This window comes from Papaver somniferum, chromosome 3, assembly GCF_003573695.1.
Source record: "Papaver somniferum cultivar HN1 chromosome 3, ASM357369v1, whole genome shotgun sequence".
In the NCBI taxonomy this organism is placed as follows: Eukaryota; Viridiplantae; Streptophyta; class Magnoliopsida; order Ranunculales; family Papaveraceae; genus Papaver; species Papaver somniferum.
Window position 1 is genome coordinate 200,394,147 of NC_039360.1, and position 19,617 is coordinate 200,413,763.

General features: G+C 36.8%; 2 protein-coding genes across 2 annotated transcripts; one reads left to right on the top strand and one right to left on the bottom strand.

The window, feature by feature from the left end:
• The first annotated feature begins 3,565 nt into the window (after nucleotides 1-3,565).
• On the top strand, nucleotides 3,566-4,801 carry LOC113360523. The gene has a single exon (XM_026604028.1). The coding sequence runs from the start codon at nucleotides 3,566-3,568 to the stop codon at nucleotides 4,799-4,801; it is 1,236 nt and encodes a 411-aa protein (XP_026459813.1).
• A 3,083-nt stretch (nucleotides 4,802-7,884) lies between these two features.
• On the bottom strand, nucleotides 7,885-8,536 carry LOC113362029 (histone H2B.3-like). Its single transcript, XM_026605052.1, has one exon. It carries the CDS (start codon nucleotides 8,465-8,467, stop codon nucleotides 8,018-8,020), a length of 450 nt encoding a protein of 149 aa, XP_026460837.1. The 5' UTR covers nucleotides 8,468-8,536; the 3' UTR covers nucleotides 7,885-8,017.
• Between the last annotated feature and the right edge of the window lie 11,081 nt (nucleotides 8,537-19,617).

Below are 19,617 nucleotides of genomic sequence, written 5' to 3' on the forward strand. Positions count from 1 at the left end.
GGAGCTAATCACACCAATGAAAACCCTTCCCCATTCCGTTTACCCCACCAAATGATGATAACACCACCAGTACCCCAGAAAAAACACCCCACACCAGCCAGAGAGAATCAAAGAGTCACTGAGGAAGGTGTACGTATGCGGAGGAAAATCTTAACTCTCGCCAAAACAATACACAAACTGCAACAAGAAGCCAAAAGCCATGACAAGGGTGAGAAGCAAGAAGAACAAAATCAGACCAGCCAGGTAAAAACTCTTTCTAGCATTTTATCGAACACCCTAACTTACAGTTACTGCTCAATTTTTTCTAAAAATGTTTGTTATAGATATGAAATTATAAGTCCGATTGGTAGACAACTAGTCATAGTTAGATTTTTATATTACAGTCACACGAATACTCTGAATACCTTGTGCTCTGGATACTTTTTTGGCTGCCTCTTGGAATTGAATCAACCCACCCACCTTGAAGATCATTCACCTCTGAGTTTCCCCGCCGCTGAAAGAAATATAAAACCCTTTTTAGCTCCCTCAGAAATTACTCTACAAACCAAATCTTTACGGACTGCCTACACCATCGGAAGGTTTATCCTTCTCAGCTCAAATTACCTCCCTCTAAAAAACCAAACCCCCTCATTTTACATCAACCTCAACAACCCGTTTTCATGGCTCTCAACATCTTAGCCAGGAACTGCCAGGGACTGGGAAAACCAGCCACCCAAAATCATCTCAAACAGCTTCTAAATAAGCACACCCCCGATATCATATTTCTTCAAGAAACCAAGAACAAGCAGCCTTTCATAAAATCTTTCCTCCTCCATGTGAAATACCAAAATATGGAAATTGTAAACCCTACTGGTGTTATAGGAACCGCAGGAGGATTAGATCTAGCTTGGTCTAGCAAAGTATCCCTCTCAGTTGTGAATAGAACAGATAGTCAATTGGATGTTATAGTCACCTGTAAAGTTAGTGGAAATGTATGGATGTTATCCGGAACCTATGGGTGCCCCTATCGATTAAGAAAACACACTAGTTGGGAGTATTTCAAAAAGTTGGCTAGTAATGTTGAAGTACCTTGGATTGTACTAGGAGACTTAAATTTTACTCTTACTACTGAAGAAAAAGGAGGAGGAGTAGTGGTGGGCCAAACTGAGAGCCTCTTTTTCAATAATCTAATACATGAAGCTGATCTTATGGACCTAGGTTTTGTGGGTTACCCTTTTACCTGGTCTAACAAAAGGGGAAAACAGGACTTTGTGGAAGCCAGACTAGACAGAGCCCTAGCTAACCCTAGATGGTTAAATCTCTACCCAAGAGCGCTAGTGTACCACCTAACGCCGTTAGGATCAGATCATAGCCCCATTCTGATTAGAACTTCTCCCTGCTGGAAAGATGGAGCGAAACCATTCAAATTTTTTGGTATCTATATGGAAGAACCATCATGTTTTCAAGTTATAGAGGAATCTTGGGACATAAACCCAGGAGGCTCAACAGCTTTTCAAGTCATGTCTAAACTCAAAAATGTGAAACAAAAAATAAAAATCTGGAATAGAGAATGTTTTGGAAACATCCAACAAAACATCAAAAAGCTCAACCAAAATCTTACCCATGCAAAAAACAACCTCAATCTACAAGACAATAACCCAAGAGTAGTGAATATCCAACAAGACCTGGAAAAGTGGTACAACTATGAAGAAAGCTTTTGGAAAACCAAAGCCACGGACAATAACCTACATCTAGGAGACCAAAATACTGGTTATTTCTATTCAACGGCTACTTTTCGGGCAAGAAAACTTAGAATTGAGACAATCAAGAAGAATGATGGAACTTGGTGCAATGATAGACAAGGCTTAGAGGATACTTTCCACAAACATTTTGCCTCCATGGATTCAACCTCTAATCCAATCATTAGTGAGCAAATTATCCAACTAATCCCAAAATGCCTAAATGATCTAGACAATGCTAAACTGATGGCTCCCCGCTCAGAACTTGAAATTAAACTCATTGTTTTTGATATGCACCCAAATAAATCCCCCGGCCCGGACGGATTCCCGGCTATTTCCTTCCAGAAGAACTGGTTCCTGCTGAAAGATGAAGTTGTCAAAATGGTTCAGGATTTTTTCACCACAAAACACATCCTCAAGGAATTCAACTCCACTTTTATCACCCTCTTCCCCAAGATAGAATCTCCTACAACCCCTAAGGACTTTCGACCAATTTCTCTTTGCAACACTATCTACAAAATTATCTCAAAACTTCTGGCAGGAAGGATCAAGCCTTTCCTTGATAAGCTTATCTCCCCATACCAATCGTCTTTTGTCCCAGGTCGACAAATCTCGGACAACATCATCATAGCCCATGAAATAATACAAACAGTGAGAGCAGAGAGGAAAAAAAAAAAGAAAGGATACATGGGCCTTAAAATAGACATGTCAAAAGCTTTCGATAGGGTTGAATGGGACTTCCGAATCAGAATTATGGAGCAAATGGGCTTCTGCAAAAACTGAATCGACCTCATCCTTCAATGTATAGGTACCACCACCAGTGCGGTTCTTGTTAATGGGTCTCCCACGGGTTTCTTTAAACCTACTCGTGGGCTTAGACAAGGAGACCCACTCTCTCCCTACCTTTTCATTATTTGTATGGAAGCCCTTTCAAGGGTGTTGCAAGAAGCGGAAAACCAAAAACTAATTAGTGGAGTAAAATTCGGCCCGTTTGCTCCCGCCATCTCCCACCTTCTTTTCACGGATGATTGTCTCATTTTCGCTAAAATAGGGAAGAAAGAGTGCAAAAACCTTGTCCATATCCTAGATGTTTTTAGCATGGGGTCTGGCCAACAGATCAACTACGATAAATCTGGTGCTTTCTTCAGTAACTCTGTCTCCAATGGAGAAATTAGAGAAATCCTATATATCCTCAAAGTAATAAGAATAAAACTGGATGAAAAGTATTTAGAGATTTCGCTCTTTACCCATCAATCCAAGATTAAATGCTTCATACCAATCCTAGAAAAATTAAAGGCTCGTCTCAAAGGATGGAGTAGCAAACTCTTATCCCCTGCGGGCAGGAGATTTTGTATCAGGCATGTGGCCGATACCATGGCGACATACCACATGTCTTGTTTTGTAATACCAAAGGAGATAACCAAGAAAATGGATACCTTAAACAGAACTTTCTGGTGGGGCCACTCATCAGACAGCAATAGGGGTTGGTGCCCCAAAGCTTGGGACTCTATTTGCACCCCCATTGAAAATGGGGGATTAGGGCTCAAACAATCCGAACAATTCAACTTAGCCATGATCACCAAAACTGTCTGGAGGATGATACACAACCCAGATTCCTTTACCACGAAAGTGCTCAAAGAAAAATATTTTAGGAACGGTACCCCTCTACAGCTGACCAAACGGAAACAAAATAGCTCTTGGTTTTGGAAAGGCTTATGGAAGGGCATTCATCTCATTAAAGAAGAAGTTGTCTGGAAAATTGGAGATGGAAAGAATATTCACCTTTGGATTGATAATTGGATCTCCCTCACTGAAATCAAACCAACTATAACAAACACCTGACCAAGATGAGTGATATCCTATCCATAGATACCAAAAATTGGGATGAAAATTTCCTAAATCAAGTCCTACCCAAAAATGTCGTGCAGAACATTCTTGCAATTGATCTGAGACAACATACTACCACCAAAGACACCATATTCTGGCCGCACTCTAGTAAAGGAACACTGACGGTAAAATCAGTGTATGCGCATCTGATAAGAGACAAAGCCATTCAAAACGGCCATCCACCTCTCCCTCCACCAAACCCAATATGGAAGAGAATTTGGTCTCTTGATGTCCTCCCTCGTATCCGTGTTTTTGTCTGGAAATGCTATAGTGGCATTCTCCCAGTCAGTAGTAAAATAGGAAGATGGGTCACCACAGTAGACAAAACCTGTATAATGTGTGGCTTCCCTTCCGAAACTGATGCACATACCCTTTTTAGATGCCCGTTTAGTCACGCTGTCTGGTTTGGAATACATTGTAGAGTAGATACAAATACTGCAAATGTTCAAGAATGGATTGAATCTTGGATTACAAACACTCAACCCAGTCTATTCTCAGGAGTTCAATGGAATCAGTTGTATGCTCTTACATCCTGGTATATCTGGAAAGCTAGGTGCTTAAAATGCTTTCAACAACAACAACAAACACCTGCGGTTACTATTCACCAGATAGAAAACCATTTTCAGTTACGGAAAACCAACCCTAGTGAGCTATCTTTCAACGGAACCCCAACCTTGGCCCAACTAGATCAAATTCAGATCATGATACAAGTTCCAAAATTAACAATGAAGTGTTTCAGTAGCTGGCATGTCCACCCTCACACGGCTATTGTGATTAATGTTTTGACAGATGAACGCGGAAAAACCAAAGGAAGATGGGCATGCCTCTGCGCAGTGAGCTCACTACAACAAAGCGCGGCTGTGGGAGTTATTGAAGCAATGAAGTGGCATCAACACCACAATCTCAGGATATGCAACATTGAAATGGATGACAGCAAGCTGATGAAGATCTTGAAGACAAAATGGAGTCTGCCTCAACAGGCTACTCACGTTGCCCTATTTGAACACAATGTTGAACTCTTTTCTTATTTTCGCAAATTAAACTGTAATTCCCTAAGGCAAGATTGGAAGACCACAATCCAATCCATGGCCAAAGATTATGCCCCATCCACTGGAGACGGTGGTGCCTATTTCTCTATGTTTGATTGTAATATGTATGTCCCAAACAATGCTTCTCACTCCTTTCTGGGGAGCTAGTCTCTGCTTTTCTATGTCCAGTTTAAAAAAAAAACAATTAAATATTATTTTATTCCAAATACCAAACCTTTCTGTTTTAAACTGAAGTCTGTTCAAAATACTCAAATTTACTAAGGCTGAATTGGGGGCCATGGAAAATAATTAGGGGCCTCATCCCATTTATACTCACCCCATAAAAGATAGAGGGCTTCCAAAATGTTGGTGAAAATACCAATTTAGCCTTCTCTAATAACTACCTTAAAAATCTCATTAACCACTAACCTCGGCCCCCAATCTTCATTTCAATCAAAACTTCTTCTTCTCCGCTCCCTCTGTCCCACTGTCTCCCATTCCATTAACGACTTCTGAGAAAAAAAATTCTCACCGATTCATCGTCGTAAGTGAACTAAAACCCCCTAATCTAAGTTGGGTTTGTGTTTAATTTGATTTGTTGATTGAAAAATTAGATTTTTAACTGCCAAATTGCAGTTACAGTTCCAGGGTCGTTAACCATGGTTTTTTATTGCTTAACGATTTTTTATATGCATATTGAATTGACGAAAAATCGTTAACCACTAGGGTGTAGTAGATAACGACCCTAAACCTGGTTTTCTGCCCAAGAATAGTGTCGTCCAGGAATTTCTAAATCGTTAACGATTCTTCTCGACGACCCTTTTTAAATACGAACGACTCTGTCTTATGCAGAACCACCTCTATGTCCCAAATAGTGATAGGGTCGTTGGGTTCTAAACATATTAAGTTAACGACTCTGTGTGACCTAACTAGCTGGAGTCGTCAATTATATCACACTTGGTTGACGATTTTTCATAACCTGCAAAAGTTGCAGGTTTGAGTCGTCAAAGGTTGTGTCAAGTAATTGACGACTTCTTAGAGTCGTTCGTTTATTACCCTCTCAACTTAACGACCCTCACTCTGAGTAGTTGCATAATGTACATGAATCGACCACTTGGAGCATCATTCATACAATTTGAAGAGTATAGGAAGTTTACCTGATTGTTTTGAGCTTCGGGTTCTTCATTTTGAGGATTGGTTCCTTCATTTTGAGCAATAGTATTCCTCCACTGGAATCACTCATTTCAAATAACCCTAAATTTTCCCCCTAAAACTCAATTTCTTCCTCTCCACAACACAAAAACACAACTTTTCTTTTATCAAAATTTTATCCCTAAATCTGATTTTAATCTAACTAAACTAATTAACAATTAATTAACACTAATGATTTGGGGTAGTTTAGCCATTTAAAAAAAATGCGATAAGGGATAACTCCCAATTATTATTTCATGACCTTTTTTTGTACTGTAACTAGGGTCTCCAATTATTTTTCCACGGCCCAATTCAGCCTTGAAATTTATTGTCAGTATTTATGTAACTGCACCCAATTCAGTATGTTCTTTCAGTTTTCAAATAAGCTTATCACTACCTAATACTGCTTTAACATTAATAGATTCTCAGTTAAAATTGTCTAGACTCATTGATTACAGCGCACTTTCTGATATCCCTCAGTATAATTGTTGTGGTGTACATAGTACCACCGCGATGTCAAGTTCCACCAAGTTTTAAGTTTACAAGTCATATCCCAACTGCGATGTCAAGTTCCACTAAGTTTTAAGCTTATAAGTTATATCCCATTGATGCCCAGAAACCAAATCCAGACTCTGAGCTGCATGTTTTTCACAAACAAAGCAAAACCTAATGCATAGTGACTCAGTTTGCTGCTCACTATGTTGGTTCAAAATTTTGGTAGGCATGGAAACCCAAAAGGTTAGTGATTTGAAGCTAGTAAATGTCAACCCAAAATTTGGCTAACTTTTGCACTTTCAACAACTCTATCTGATGATCAAACCTATTAGTAAAAAGAAAAGAATAGGTAAGACTAAATAATTTGTGAAGGAACTAAGCAAATTAAGCAAAGGAAATCCTGTTTATAAGAAAACTATGATAAATTAGAAGGAATACAGAAATATCTTGACCACCTTGCACTGGCTTCTAGCAAGTCTCCAAGTTTTATACTTTATTCAATGGAATTCCAGCAAAATTTCCTTGCACTCATCAGATATACTCGAACCAGTTCACTCTTATACAGCAATACAGGCAGGGAAAACTGCAGAAGTCACAAAATTGAAAAGGGAAAACAGTAACACATCTAAGCAAAAAAAAATAATATGCCTGATACTTAACATATCATATCCTTCCCTCAATAGTGACAAGCCACGATGAACAAACATGATCATGCGTAGAATCCACAATTTTAAAACTTCATGGTAGCATATGTATATGGTGAAACATAGAATAATATGGAACGCTAGCAAACATGGTTGGCAGTGATCAAAACATCTAGCATAAAAATGTTTCGAGTCCCGGAATTAATAAGTGATATCAGAAAAATGACAAATGATTGATAGCAAATACTGCAAAGAGAACACCAAGTAACTTTAATTTGAGTGGTGGAGATCATACCGATATAAACTGCGGATGGAAAACTTGAAATCTACAAGCTGCACTTTTGTAGAGATGGCGAGGGAGAGCTACCTAGTGGTCACTAGTCAGTCAAAAGGTATTCAACAGAACTGGACACTGCCTCCTTGAGTCACTTCACTTACAATAATATACTAAAACGGTTTTATTCTCAATCTAACTAAACAGTTAGTAAGCACACCAAAAGAAGATTACTCTTACAGAATTTCCTTGTAAGCACACCAAAAGGGATATTTAAACAATCACTGCTCCAGGACCCAACAAACAGTGCTATAAGTATAAGATCATGAAGTTGAATTTAAAGAGTTTCTAAGAAGGATTAAAGAGTACCATATTGGAAGCCTTGGATCATTCCTCAACAGAATACGAACAAACATAACAAGGAGCATACAAAGGATAATCTGAAATCCATAGTATGAACACAAATCACAAATGAGAATACAAGGAACAAAGTGTAAACCCTAACTTCTGAAAAAAGAAAGGTTTTCATTCCTGTTTCAATTTCAAACCCTAAATTCTATTAAAGAGTCCCAAAATTAAAATTAACAAAAATCAAAATTAAACAAAACCAAGTTCAGGATTCATCAAAGTAAGGCATAGATTTCACATTAGTTAAAAAGACTAGATTCATTCATCAATTGAACTTCATTACAGTAGATACACAGACGAAATTTACTAGCATAGTACCTGAACCCACCCAGAAAATGAAAGAACAATCACCAGGAACCCTAACCCCTATTTTTAAGAACTAGTAAACTTGGTGACAGCTTTAGTACCCTCAGAAACAGCATGCTTGGCCAATTCACCAGGAAGAACAAGACGAACAGCAGTCTGGATCTCTCGAGAAGTAATAGTTGGCTTCTTGTTGTACCTAGCTAATCTGGAGGATTCCGCAGCAAGTTTCTCAAAGATATCATTAATGAAACTGTTCATGATACCCATAGCTTTGCTTGAAATACCAATATCAGGATGAACTTGTTTCAGAACCTTAAAGATGTAGATCTTGTAAGTTTCGACTGATTTCTTAGATCTCTTTTTCTTCTTATCTGCTGAAGAAGCATCTTTGCTTGGTAATTTCTTCTCAGCTCTGGGTTTCTTCTCTGCTGGTGCTTTCTCTGCCTTCTTCTCTTCTGCTGGCTTCTTCTCTGCGGGTTTTTTCTCTGCTAGTTTCTTCTCTGCTTTGGGTGCCATTGAAGCAAAAGTTTGAAGGAAATGTGAAACGGAGTTTTTTCTTCTTGGGAGTAGAAAGAGAGGAAAGATGAGAAATGAGATGGAGAAATTGAATTGAAGGTTGAGTTATTTATATAAGATGTTGGTTGAATTTGATTGGTAATTTTTGTTTCAACCGGATCGAGATTTGACCACTATGAATCGTTGATTATCGTAAAGGTAATGGATGGTTGAGATTTTTATACTTAAAAAAGAGAGAGAAGGTTGTTTATTGGTTCTTTTTGTTACAACCGGTGTGTATCGTTGATGTCGTAAGGGCATTGGATGGCTACGATTTTAATAATATTTTGAAAAGAGAGGGACTTCTATTTTGAAATTAGTAGATTTTAAAGAAAGGGACGTGGCATGGCAAACAAATCGAGGCACTATAAAATATTATTAATAACGCCGGCGAGCACGTTCCACATCCTTCCTTGCTGCCATCTGGGCATCGTTAAAATGCTGGTATGAACGGTAGATTGATTATCGATTGATTATCGTAAGCGGTAGACTTTCTTGCGAGCGGTGTTATGAATAACGCTGGCGATATTCTGATTATTGCTGGCGTTATACATTAAACCGAGCGATTTAAGTAGTATCGCTAGCGATATTAATATTATCGACCACTAGATATTTTGTAATGGCTATTTCTCCTACTGGTTCCTATATATACGCCCTCGTGTTTCTCCAAGGTACTCACACCTAGTTCAACCTATATTTCATTAATTTCTCTAGCTCTATTATCATTTTAAATTTCATAATCATCAATGGCGAGATCCAATGAAGAGAGGAATGTTATTATGAATCGGTTTAGATTACAACAAAAAATGCATCGAAGGAGGTTGCAAGAACTTGATGATGAGTAAGCTGAAGATAATAAACTAATCGAAACTTTGATACTTGTACATACGGGCTAAAAACCTAGAGTTCGAGAGCCACAAGAAGTATTCTCAAGAAGGTACACGTATCGAGGGAGGGAATTTTACCATCAGAAGCTGATGCACGATTATTTTCTTCCCAATTGTGTGTACTCTGATCAAAATTTTCAAGGTCGATTTTGTATGCCTCGTCATCTGGTGATAAAGATTATTGAAGAGCTTTGTCGAGTAGAACCTCAATTTAATTATCAGTTTGATGCACTAAATATTAGAGGTCATAGTCCTGAACAAAAAAGTTACTTCGACTTTAAGGATTTTAGGTTATGGCTCTCCAGCGGATGCGAATTATGAGTACCTTCGTATGGGTAAAAAAACTTCATTCACTTACCTTTCATTGTTTTGTGAAGTAATGATTAATCATTTTGGTCCAACATATTTACGAAAACCAACCGAGGAAGATGTTAGAGAAATATTGAGGGAGAATGAGGAAAGGGGATTCCCGGGAATGTTAGGTAGTCTGGATTGTATGCATTGGGTATGGCAATGATGCTCTGTTTATTGGGCCGGTCAATATAAGTGTCATTATACAAAACCAATAGTTATCCTTGAAGCTGCTGCTTCTTATGATTGTTGGATATGGCACGCTTTTTTTGGTCTTCCGGGTTCACAAAATGATATGAATGTTTTGCACAAGTCGCCTCAGTTTGAAGATTTGAAGTATGGAATTTGTCCTCAAGTCCGTTTCATGATCAACGGCCATCAATACACTCATGGCTATTATCTTGCGGATGGTATCTACCCAAAATGGTCCACCTTGGTTCAATGCTACCGTCGGCCTCCTTCCGTTGCATTGGGCCGTTCATACCAGCATTTTAACGATGCCCACATGGCAGCAAGGAAGGATGTGGAACGTGCTTTTGGAATTTTAAAGAGGAAGTTCACTATCATTTGTGGCCCATATCGTGGGTTGAGTCCTCGTGAAATGCACAAAACTATGCTCACTTGCATAATTCTTCATAACATGGTAATTCAGGAAACCCAGCGTGATCCGGAGTGGACTAACTATGAAGATGAAGATTTGACGCTGGAGATTCAACTAGAAAGAGGCCTCCCTGCAAGGAATTATGCTCAAATGACTAATTACATTCAGAACCAAAATTTGTATGACAGTTTAAGAGAAGATCTGAGATTGAATATTTGGGCAGAGCATGAAAGACAATGAGTTATGCATTTTTATTTAAGTTATGTATTTTAATTTAAGTTATGTATTTTTATTTGAGTTAATGAGCTATGGGATTATTTAAGTTAATAAGCAACAACATTTCAAATGAATCAACTTTTCATTTCAAACTAATATTAAGTAGAATGCAACAACAATATATCAAATTAAAATGCAATACTTTAAATTAAAACTTAATTTAATACATCAATCATCTAGAGGGACTACTGCAACAAACTCATCATCAGTTCCATCATCATCATCATCACCATTGTTGTTAGTAAATCCAACTTGTCGTTCAATCTATGCTTGAATTCTGTCAAATTCAATTTGCCACACATGTTTTTGTTGGGCGTTCATAATTGAAGTGTTAGCTTGAAGAATGTTATGCTTATCATAGTCAAACCCAAAAATTTTCTTGAGAAAGACGACTTTTTTTACTCTCTATGTTTTGAAATTTCCTATCAACTGCTCTTTGCTTCTCGACGGTCTTTTGATGTTCCATAAACTCCGCCATGTTAAATCCACCGGAACTTCCCCCTTCTTGAGATAATTTTCTAGCTAGTCTTGAATTGTTCCTCCCCGACAGTTTTCTCTTACCATCATCATAGTTATTAAAAACTAAGTTACCATTTGGGTTTCTTGCAGTATCTGGTGAAGAATTTGATGGACCTGGTGAAAATGGTGAATAGTTTGGTGTTGAGGGAGAAGAATTATATGGCGACCTTTCAGGTACTTGTTTATTAGTTGATAAGAAATCTGGATTATATTTGTTCAACCCCTTCAAAGTATGATAACAACTTTCAAAAGCGAACTGTTTACCATTTTTCCGCTGCCAATCTGTACGAACCTGTCTTTCAAAATCAACATCCACCTGACCACTCTCCTTGCCTGCTCTCTTGGCTTGCATTATCAATGCAACATAAGCGGCTACTTCCCTGTTGATTACAATGAAGTGTTCTGCCAATCCTTTTGCATCACGAGAATTGATATTCATGGTTTGTTCTTCACATTTACGAAATATATTTTCCCACGTGGTGTTACCATGTTGTTGTGCACCATCGATACAATCTTGGGTAAAAAAAACATAATTACGACAAATGCATTCATCCTCTATCATGTTGTATTTTGCACCACAAACTTTATTTTTTTTTAGCTTTGCCTTTTCCTTGACTTTGAGATTGTGAATCCATATTACAAGAAATAAAGAATTGTAGAGATAGTGTGATTGTTTTAGATTTAAAGAAGAAGATTGAGAAATTCTAGAGACATTTAAAAATTCTGGTGTGAGTTGAAATGAGATTGAAATTATGTATTTATAGAGGGGAAAATAATACCGTCGGATGAATATTTGATAAACGATGATCAGACTGTCGAGCGGTAGCTTGACTAGCGTTGGCGCTTTAAATACCAGCGAGCGCTGGCTTGACCGTCGAGCGATGGACACGTTATCGCTCGCTGGAAACTTTGTCGTGTATGCCTATATGTTATTCCTGACATATAGACATATGAGTTTGGCAGTTTGGCATACCCATAGTGGGCGCATATATGCCAAATATCAGTTTTTGGCATGTGCATTAGAATAGGCCTTAGACGCGCTTCTTTTGAGTTTTGGGTATATTTTCACCCCATATGATTTTCATTTGGCGTCGGTGAAAACTGTTGACAACGTTGGAGGTGGCGTAGGCGGAGGAGTTGTTGGGCAGCAACACCAACGGCTTAACAAATATAACAGAGAGGAAGGACTTTTTATATTTATTTGTTAAAGGGAAAGCAAATTTTGATTTAAGGAGACCAATAGTTGTAGTCAGTTCACTAACCAGAACTGATTTTATATACAAGTGTGACTTGTCCTCTGAGAAAATTAAGGAGTTAGAAAAAGTGATTATTTATGGTATTCATGATGACCTGACAAAATTTCTTTCATAAGCTCATGAACAAGGTATCACTACTTTGTTAAGGGATAAACATTTAGAATACTCTGACCAAGAAAAAACTATTACCTCAAGAAGGAAAAAATCTTCTGATAGTTCTCGTGCCAAGTCTACTCATTCTGATCCCATCAGAACTAGGAAGCGCTGCTATTTATGTAATACATAAGGACATGTTCAAAGGAAATATAAGCTTAGATTGGAGAACAATTGATTTGAGTCTTTTCAAGACACCTTGAATCATATTCTAAAAGGTGTAACTGACATTCAAAATTCTAAACCTCTTGGTTTGAAAACCATGGGTACTAGTTCACCTACTAAATCATACTCGAGGAATGTTAGTTCTGCTTGCTTAACTAATAACATAATAATAGAACATAAAGCAAGAGTAGGGGCTCACATGCTCTAAGAAGATCTCAAAGAAACTTTCAAAAATATGGGTTCCTATAAGAACTCATTATGTTAAAGGATCTAAGGAGATACCAGTTAAGGAAACTGTACAACTTGTAAACATGAAGTTGATGATAGCATGTTACAATGATCTCATTGATAAGTTGTCATGCACTTTCAAGGAAAAGCAGAATTACTCAGGTAAAGGTTCCAATTTCATAACCTTTCGTGATGACAGTGAGTTTTATGGTAACTTATCTAGTCCAAAGGGTTGTAATACAAAATGTAGAGTCATACACAAAACTAAACATTGGCATGTCTCTTATGGTAAGTATGAAAATACTCATCCTTGTGCTTTATAAGCAACAAAAACTTGGATCCTCATCTTTAAATATCTTGTAAAATGATGGATTACCAAATGACATGTGTTCTGTTTGATTCAAATAGTTCTACTATGTAACTCTTTACACTTCTTCTCTAAAAGTTATTATTCCGCAGTACTATGTCCATTTATTATGTTCCATCAGCTTAAACAAAAGGCAAGAATGAAGCATCCTTTTTTTAGCCTTTGCTCCAAGAGATATATCCATCCTTATATAGTTATGTGAAAAATTGAGTAGAATGGCTCTATAAATACACAATGTGTATGATGGTTGTCTCCCTGCACCATCTATATAAGTCATTGACTTGGTGTAACCACATCTTGATAGAAGTCAAAAGTGTAATGACTTCAGGTGGGTATCAACAAATCTGTGCTTTATGTATTATTCTCCTTACCTATTTGACTCATAAGCAGTGGCGGAGCCACCCCAAGATTGTTAAAACCTTATATAACTAGACTGTCTACACGTATACTCAATACGAAATTTTCAAATTAGTGTATCCGGCCCCTAAATTTTCTTAACTTCCTTTTTAAATTTAGGATATGTCGTTTTTTTTTTTTATTTAAAAAATCGTGTTTCCTTTTTACATTAACTCGAGTTTAACTTTAAGTTTAATCACTATGTCATTCCCCATATGCCTTATATATACATATGCATTAAAACTTAATCGAATCCTAATACAAAATCAATCATAACAACTACTCAAGGTTTCATTTTTTGCTATGTGTATCGACAAAATTTGGCTTCATAACAAAATAGATGATAATTTTTTATAAATGAGTCCTTACTTGTATATGCTGAAAAATAAAATCGCACTTTTGTTTAGCTTAGATTCGATTATAAATGATTTTACCATTACAATCTAGTTTTCATTGGCCCCTCCAATATTTAATCCTAGCTCCGCCACTACTCCTAAACAAGAGACGAGAACATGATCCATCTGGGAATTTTTACCTAACAAGCTAAGATAAAGGTTATGCTCTTAGATTTTTCTAATCATATAAGTTGATATTTAAACTTAAGCAATTTTGATGGATTTAATACGTGACCATAAAAAAAGTACTTCATATTGAGTCTTTTGCAATAACACTCTTTGGGTTTGAGAACGTGTCGCGAGTTCTTTAAAATACATTTATGTTTTGTTTAATGCTCTTGGCAAGGAAAACGGTTCACGAATTATTTTTTAATCAAAGACAAACTCTACCGATTCCTTCTTTAACTCAATCTCCAAAAAGTGGTCACAGAAACTATTCTTTTTTTTGGAAATATCTCTCGAGTTCGCCATATATATATACCACACACTTGGGTTTGAGCTTTCTTATTCAAGTCTCTCTTGTACTTAAGCATGTCTCCCATATCTCGCACCCTATCTCACAATAACATGGAAGAAGCTTATGGCAAGTATTGCAGTGGTATTTGGTCAAAAGGGAAGAAGAAAAGAACTTTGGTAGAAGATGAAGTGGAAGTTACTACCGAGGATCATCCTGATGTGACTACTTTGCCTATGATCATCAATATGTAGAACAAGAGAAGATGATTTATGCTAATGTTGTTTTATGATTTTCTTAAACAATTTGAAGATTCAACGATTCAACTTGTTTAGCCTAATAAGGTCAAGACATGTTTAGAACTAAATTGAAAAAGGTTTCATATGACCTTGTTCTCATGAAATCACACATCAATGATCTTCTCAATGAAGAGATAATTCCCCGCATAGTTTGTGGATGCGGTTGAAGAAAAACTCAAAGGATTCGGTATCTAATTGGATGTTTCCTTTGGCATTAGTTTTTCCCTTCGATATTTTTACTAGGTAACTCCTTGTAAGATTTATTCATGTTGTTTAAGGAGGATAACTAGAGTTTGAGGTAGCATATTATGTGGTTACACTAGTTATTTGATGTGATTTTATAGAGTCGTAAATAGGAGTTCGTTGCTTGGACTTGTGAAGGTTCAATTTTAGATCTAATTCCAATTAAAACAAAAAATATGTAAAAGATGATAACAATATTACGAGAGACTTGGACTCAGGATCCATCGTAAAACTCATCCGTAGGATTCATATAATAATTCTAGACAATTATAACTCAAATATGGACTTTGATTCTCTTCCAAAGGTATATTTTTGAAGCAATGAATGTAAACCAAAAGCATAGGACATAACAAGTATTAAAGTAAGCATTGAAATCACAACCATTCAATAAAATCATAAAGTGATTAATAATAAATGCAAAAAGTCATACTGTAAAAGAATTAAATATAATTACCCCGCGCATGAAATATGGATTCCTCCGTCATCCTAGTGACGGATTATAGCTCCTAAAAGATTTATTCATGGATCAAGTGTTTACAAAGGTGAAATGAATCAAAAATAATAAAATAGAGAATCTGCAACGCTTTATAGGCGTTACAGATTGACTGTTACAAGAGAAACAATTGGAAAAAGTTGGCCGCAGTTGCAGAAAGTATTCTGCAAGGAATGCTGAAAAACAATTTTGAAAGGAAAACTATCTGTTTTGGAATCACTAGTAGCACCTGGAAACATCTTGCTGAATGAGAGACTAAGTCTCTCCCATTGTAGTCCAATTGTTCTTAGGGTAAAATTGAGAAGGAGGCTAGTCCAAGTCACAACAAGTACTATAACCAAATAGAAAATAAGCTAAAAGATTCATTCCCAAGTACCATTTTCTTTCCTTTTATAGTTCTCCCTCTCTCTTATCTCATCTTGACACATATCCTTGTTTTAGTACATTACTAAACTACGACTATCCTATTTTTCATGTTACCCTTGACTAAGGATTCCAAAATAACAAAAAAGTCAAGTTATCTTTCTTTTGGGCTTTTGACTCGGGGCATCCCAGCTCCTTTAAGGGGTTGGTTTTGGTCCCCAAGTCTCTTATTTTGCATAAAGATAGCCTTATGGATTATAGCACCCTCCTTTATCTAAGGTATCCCTTTCTCATGTACTAAGAATAATTTTTTTCCAGAGATAAACACGTTGGTCGATGTTATTCGCAGTCTTCTTGATATTGTTGTCATCATGACTGATCTTGAGGCTCCTTCTTCATTGGCGACGATATTGGAGGATTAAAATACAAGACTTGATTGTTGCAAGTGCACGAGGTCTAATAATAATTGGATGTTCGATCTTTCTACAAGAATGAAGTCCACTGTCAATGCTCGGAGAGCCCAACTTCCTCAAATAATTTCTGATCTTCCAGAGGGCGTTAATAAAATCCAAGCAAATATTGATGCCTTTACCTAAGCCCGTTAAAAGGCAGTGAAAGTGGTTGCGGGGATATATGAAACGGAAAATTAGCGCAGGCCCAAAAAAATAATATTCTCATTGTCAGGCCCAAGATTATTTTTAGCTTCTGTGACACCCATAATTATATTAAATTTTGAACAATGACTGCATAACTGGTTATGCACCCTAATTTTTCAGGGGTATAACTGGTGACCCAACTTGGATATAACATATATAAAAAACCGCGCCTTGGAATTTTACAAATTTTATATCGTTGGAAATCTTTTAAAGAGAGCAACACAACGAGTACAAACAACAATATCAATTTTTTGTTTTTTACGAAAAAATCGGATGTGATCATCATTTTAGGGAAAATTTTCGAAAACTGACTACATATTCGTTATGCATCCTCCAAAAAGATGCATAACACAATATGCATACACCACAAATGATTCATAACACGTTATGCAACCATATTTTTGTTCATGCATCAATTATTTTGGTTATGCAACCACTAAAATGTTGTATATGCCTGAATCCAACAGAAAAAGCAGACGCATAATGAATTATGCAACCATTTTCTCGATTGCATAACAAGTTACGCATCTATAACAGGTTATATAGCATTGTTTTGGTTGATTTTAGTGCGTACGGATAAAGTTGATGCATAGTGCATTATGCAGCCATATTTTCGGATGCATAACCTGTTATGCAGATATTATTGTAGATGCATGACAAGTTATGCAATCTTTTTTTTTGTTGGTTTCAATAGTAACAAAAAGGTTGCTGCATAACGTGTTATGCAATCGTTTTCTGGAATGCATAACAATTTATGCAACAAATTTTGTAGATGCATAACAGGTTATGCATCCATTTTCATGACTGCATAACGTATTATGCAAATATTTTCTCGACTTTCAGTTCTGTAGTTAGTTCTGGTATGTTAAGACCTCGTGCAACAACATTTGTTGCTACCATAATTGGCGTTGCGCCAGTTTTGAATGATCTCAAAGCTTGTTCACGCTCCTGCATATTATTGAAAGAGAGTTTGAATGACAATATCAAAAGGCAAACCACACAGGCAGTCAAGTGCTAGCACACATAGTAATCAAGCCTGGACATGAGTTAGACGTTGTAGCATTCATAACACGCAATAGTTAGGAAAATAAGAAGTACTCAATGGTACTTCCCCTCAGAATTTACATCATCCGGTAACAACAACAACAACAAGTAAGCTGAGAGTTCTCATATCATCTAAATATCACTATAGAAGGATGGTTTATACAGTATCTACTGCAGATGCAACATAACAAAGTCTGATGCAAAACCTAAACAGTGTAATACATTGATTCCTGAAACAAGGATAGAGCAAGCCAAAGATAGACTGATTCAGGGAAAGAGCAATCCCAGAATATACTAGTTTTCTGACACAAGGAACTGAAGGTTAAAAGAAAAGCATACCATTTGAACTTTATCATCGTGTATTCTCATACCCATCTGAATCTCCTCTCATCTAATTTCTCTACTGTTCAATTTCAAATCAACTCCACGCTCAGCAAACCCTAAATCCCATGAATGAAATCGTACCCAAGCTTTAATTTCTTCTCAATTGCTCAAAAACTGGTAATTGCAACAGAAACCCAACAAAAAATTATTTTCAATTGCTCAATCACCAATATCGACTCCAATTTTCATTCAATTAACCGTCATCAGTAATCCCTAAATCTTCTTCGTGTGAATCTGATAACAACTTCACCTCTTTCTTGGGACAACACCAAATTCAAACCCCTTAATCATCCCTAACTTGCGATTTTTATCACCATTATTTGTAGCTTCCCAACCATTTTTCTTATGTGTGATAACCTTCTTCTCTTTTTGGTGAAGATGATTTGCTTCTGATTCTTCTATTCATATTCACTAAAGGAAAAATTAAACAGAGAACATAGATACTAATCAAAAGTAAGAAAAAGCCGCAAAAATAAGCAAAGTTGAATGTTAAGAAAAATAACCAGATAAAGAATATGCATCCAGTTATCACCAGGAACTCGGACGTGATCCAATATCCCACCATATTTCTCAAACTTGCGCAACACTAATTTGATATCATTTTTGGAGAAACAGTACAATCAAACAAAAGGAGGATCTCACTAACTCCAAATGCATTGCCATGAAATAGAAGTAGTGCACAAGGTGGAAACACCGTATTTATTCGTTCAATCTCAATTCAGGAGACCTTCAAGTTGGCTTTGTTTGTTTGAATTTGAGTTACGAGAGTCTAGAGCAACTACGACGAATATACAAGACACAATAAGTTTACTAACAGTCAGATTACACAAGCAATTAACCAGAAGGGTAGCATATGAGTGGCAACTATCAAGAATGTACAAATGAGTATATATACTGGCAAAAAAATCCACGAAAGACCAAAAATATTACTGTTAAAGTTGCTCGCTATAAATTAAACAATGTGCTAATGGAAATTTGAAACAAGCATGTTGAGTACTTGCTAGAAGCCAAGGGTTCAGGCAATTCAGTAAAATGGTGGTGCACCAGAATTACAAATACTACTGCAATTGTTTGGCAGAGCAGCAAAAAAAGTGGTGAATCAAGAATCATAGAAAAGTAAGCATTCTGTAAATCGATTCGTATTTGCTCAAATACTTGGGACCTCCCAACAGGAACGGAGGCACACAGAGACAAATGGGGTCTATGGACCCCACTTGTTTTCAAACTTCAATGTAAAAAAGCTTGTTTTTTTTCTATAAATTCAACCATTTATGGGGGAAAATAGGTAGGAGAAAATTAAAAATTTAGGTTTCCCTGATATTGATCCCGGGAGCATTAAGCCTTGGCTCCGTCATTGCCTCCCAAATTCTCAGATGATCGCACGAATTTCACTAACTAAACCCAAAATTTCACAATATGAAGTAAAAATTAGAGGAAATTAGGAAGCAATAATTTGCATCAACATATAAAATGGACCAAAATCCTCCCAAGTGCTCTTCTTTGAACTCCAACACAATTGAAGAACAGAAAGGGGTTTCATGGTATCAAAGCGTCAGCCAAAGCTAGATTACCTAATCTAAC

Bases quoted from the DNA above. Each gene is read 5' to 3' on its own strand.
- LOC113360523 (XM_026604028.1), top strand. From the start codon at position 3,566: ATGAGTGATATCCTATCCATAGATACCAAAAATTGGGATGAAAATTTC.
- LOC113362029 (XM_026605052.1), bottom strand. From the start codon at position 8,467: ATGGCACCCAAAGCAGAGAAGAAACTAGCAGAGAAAAAACCCGCAGAG.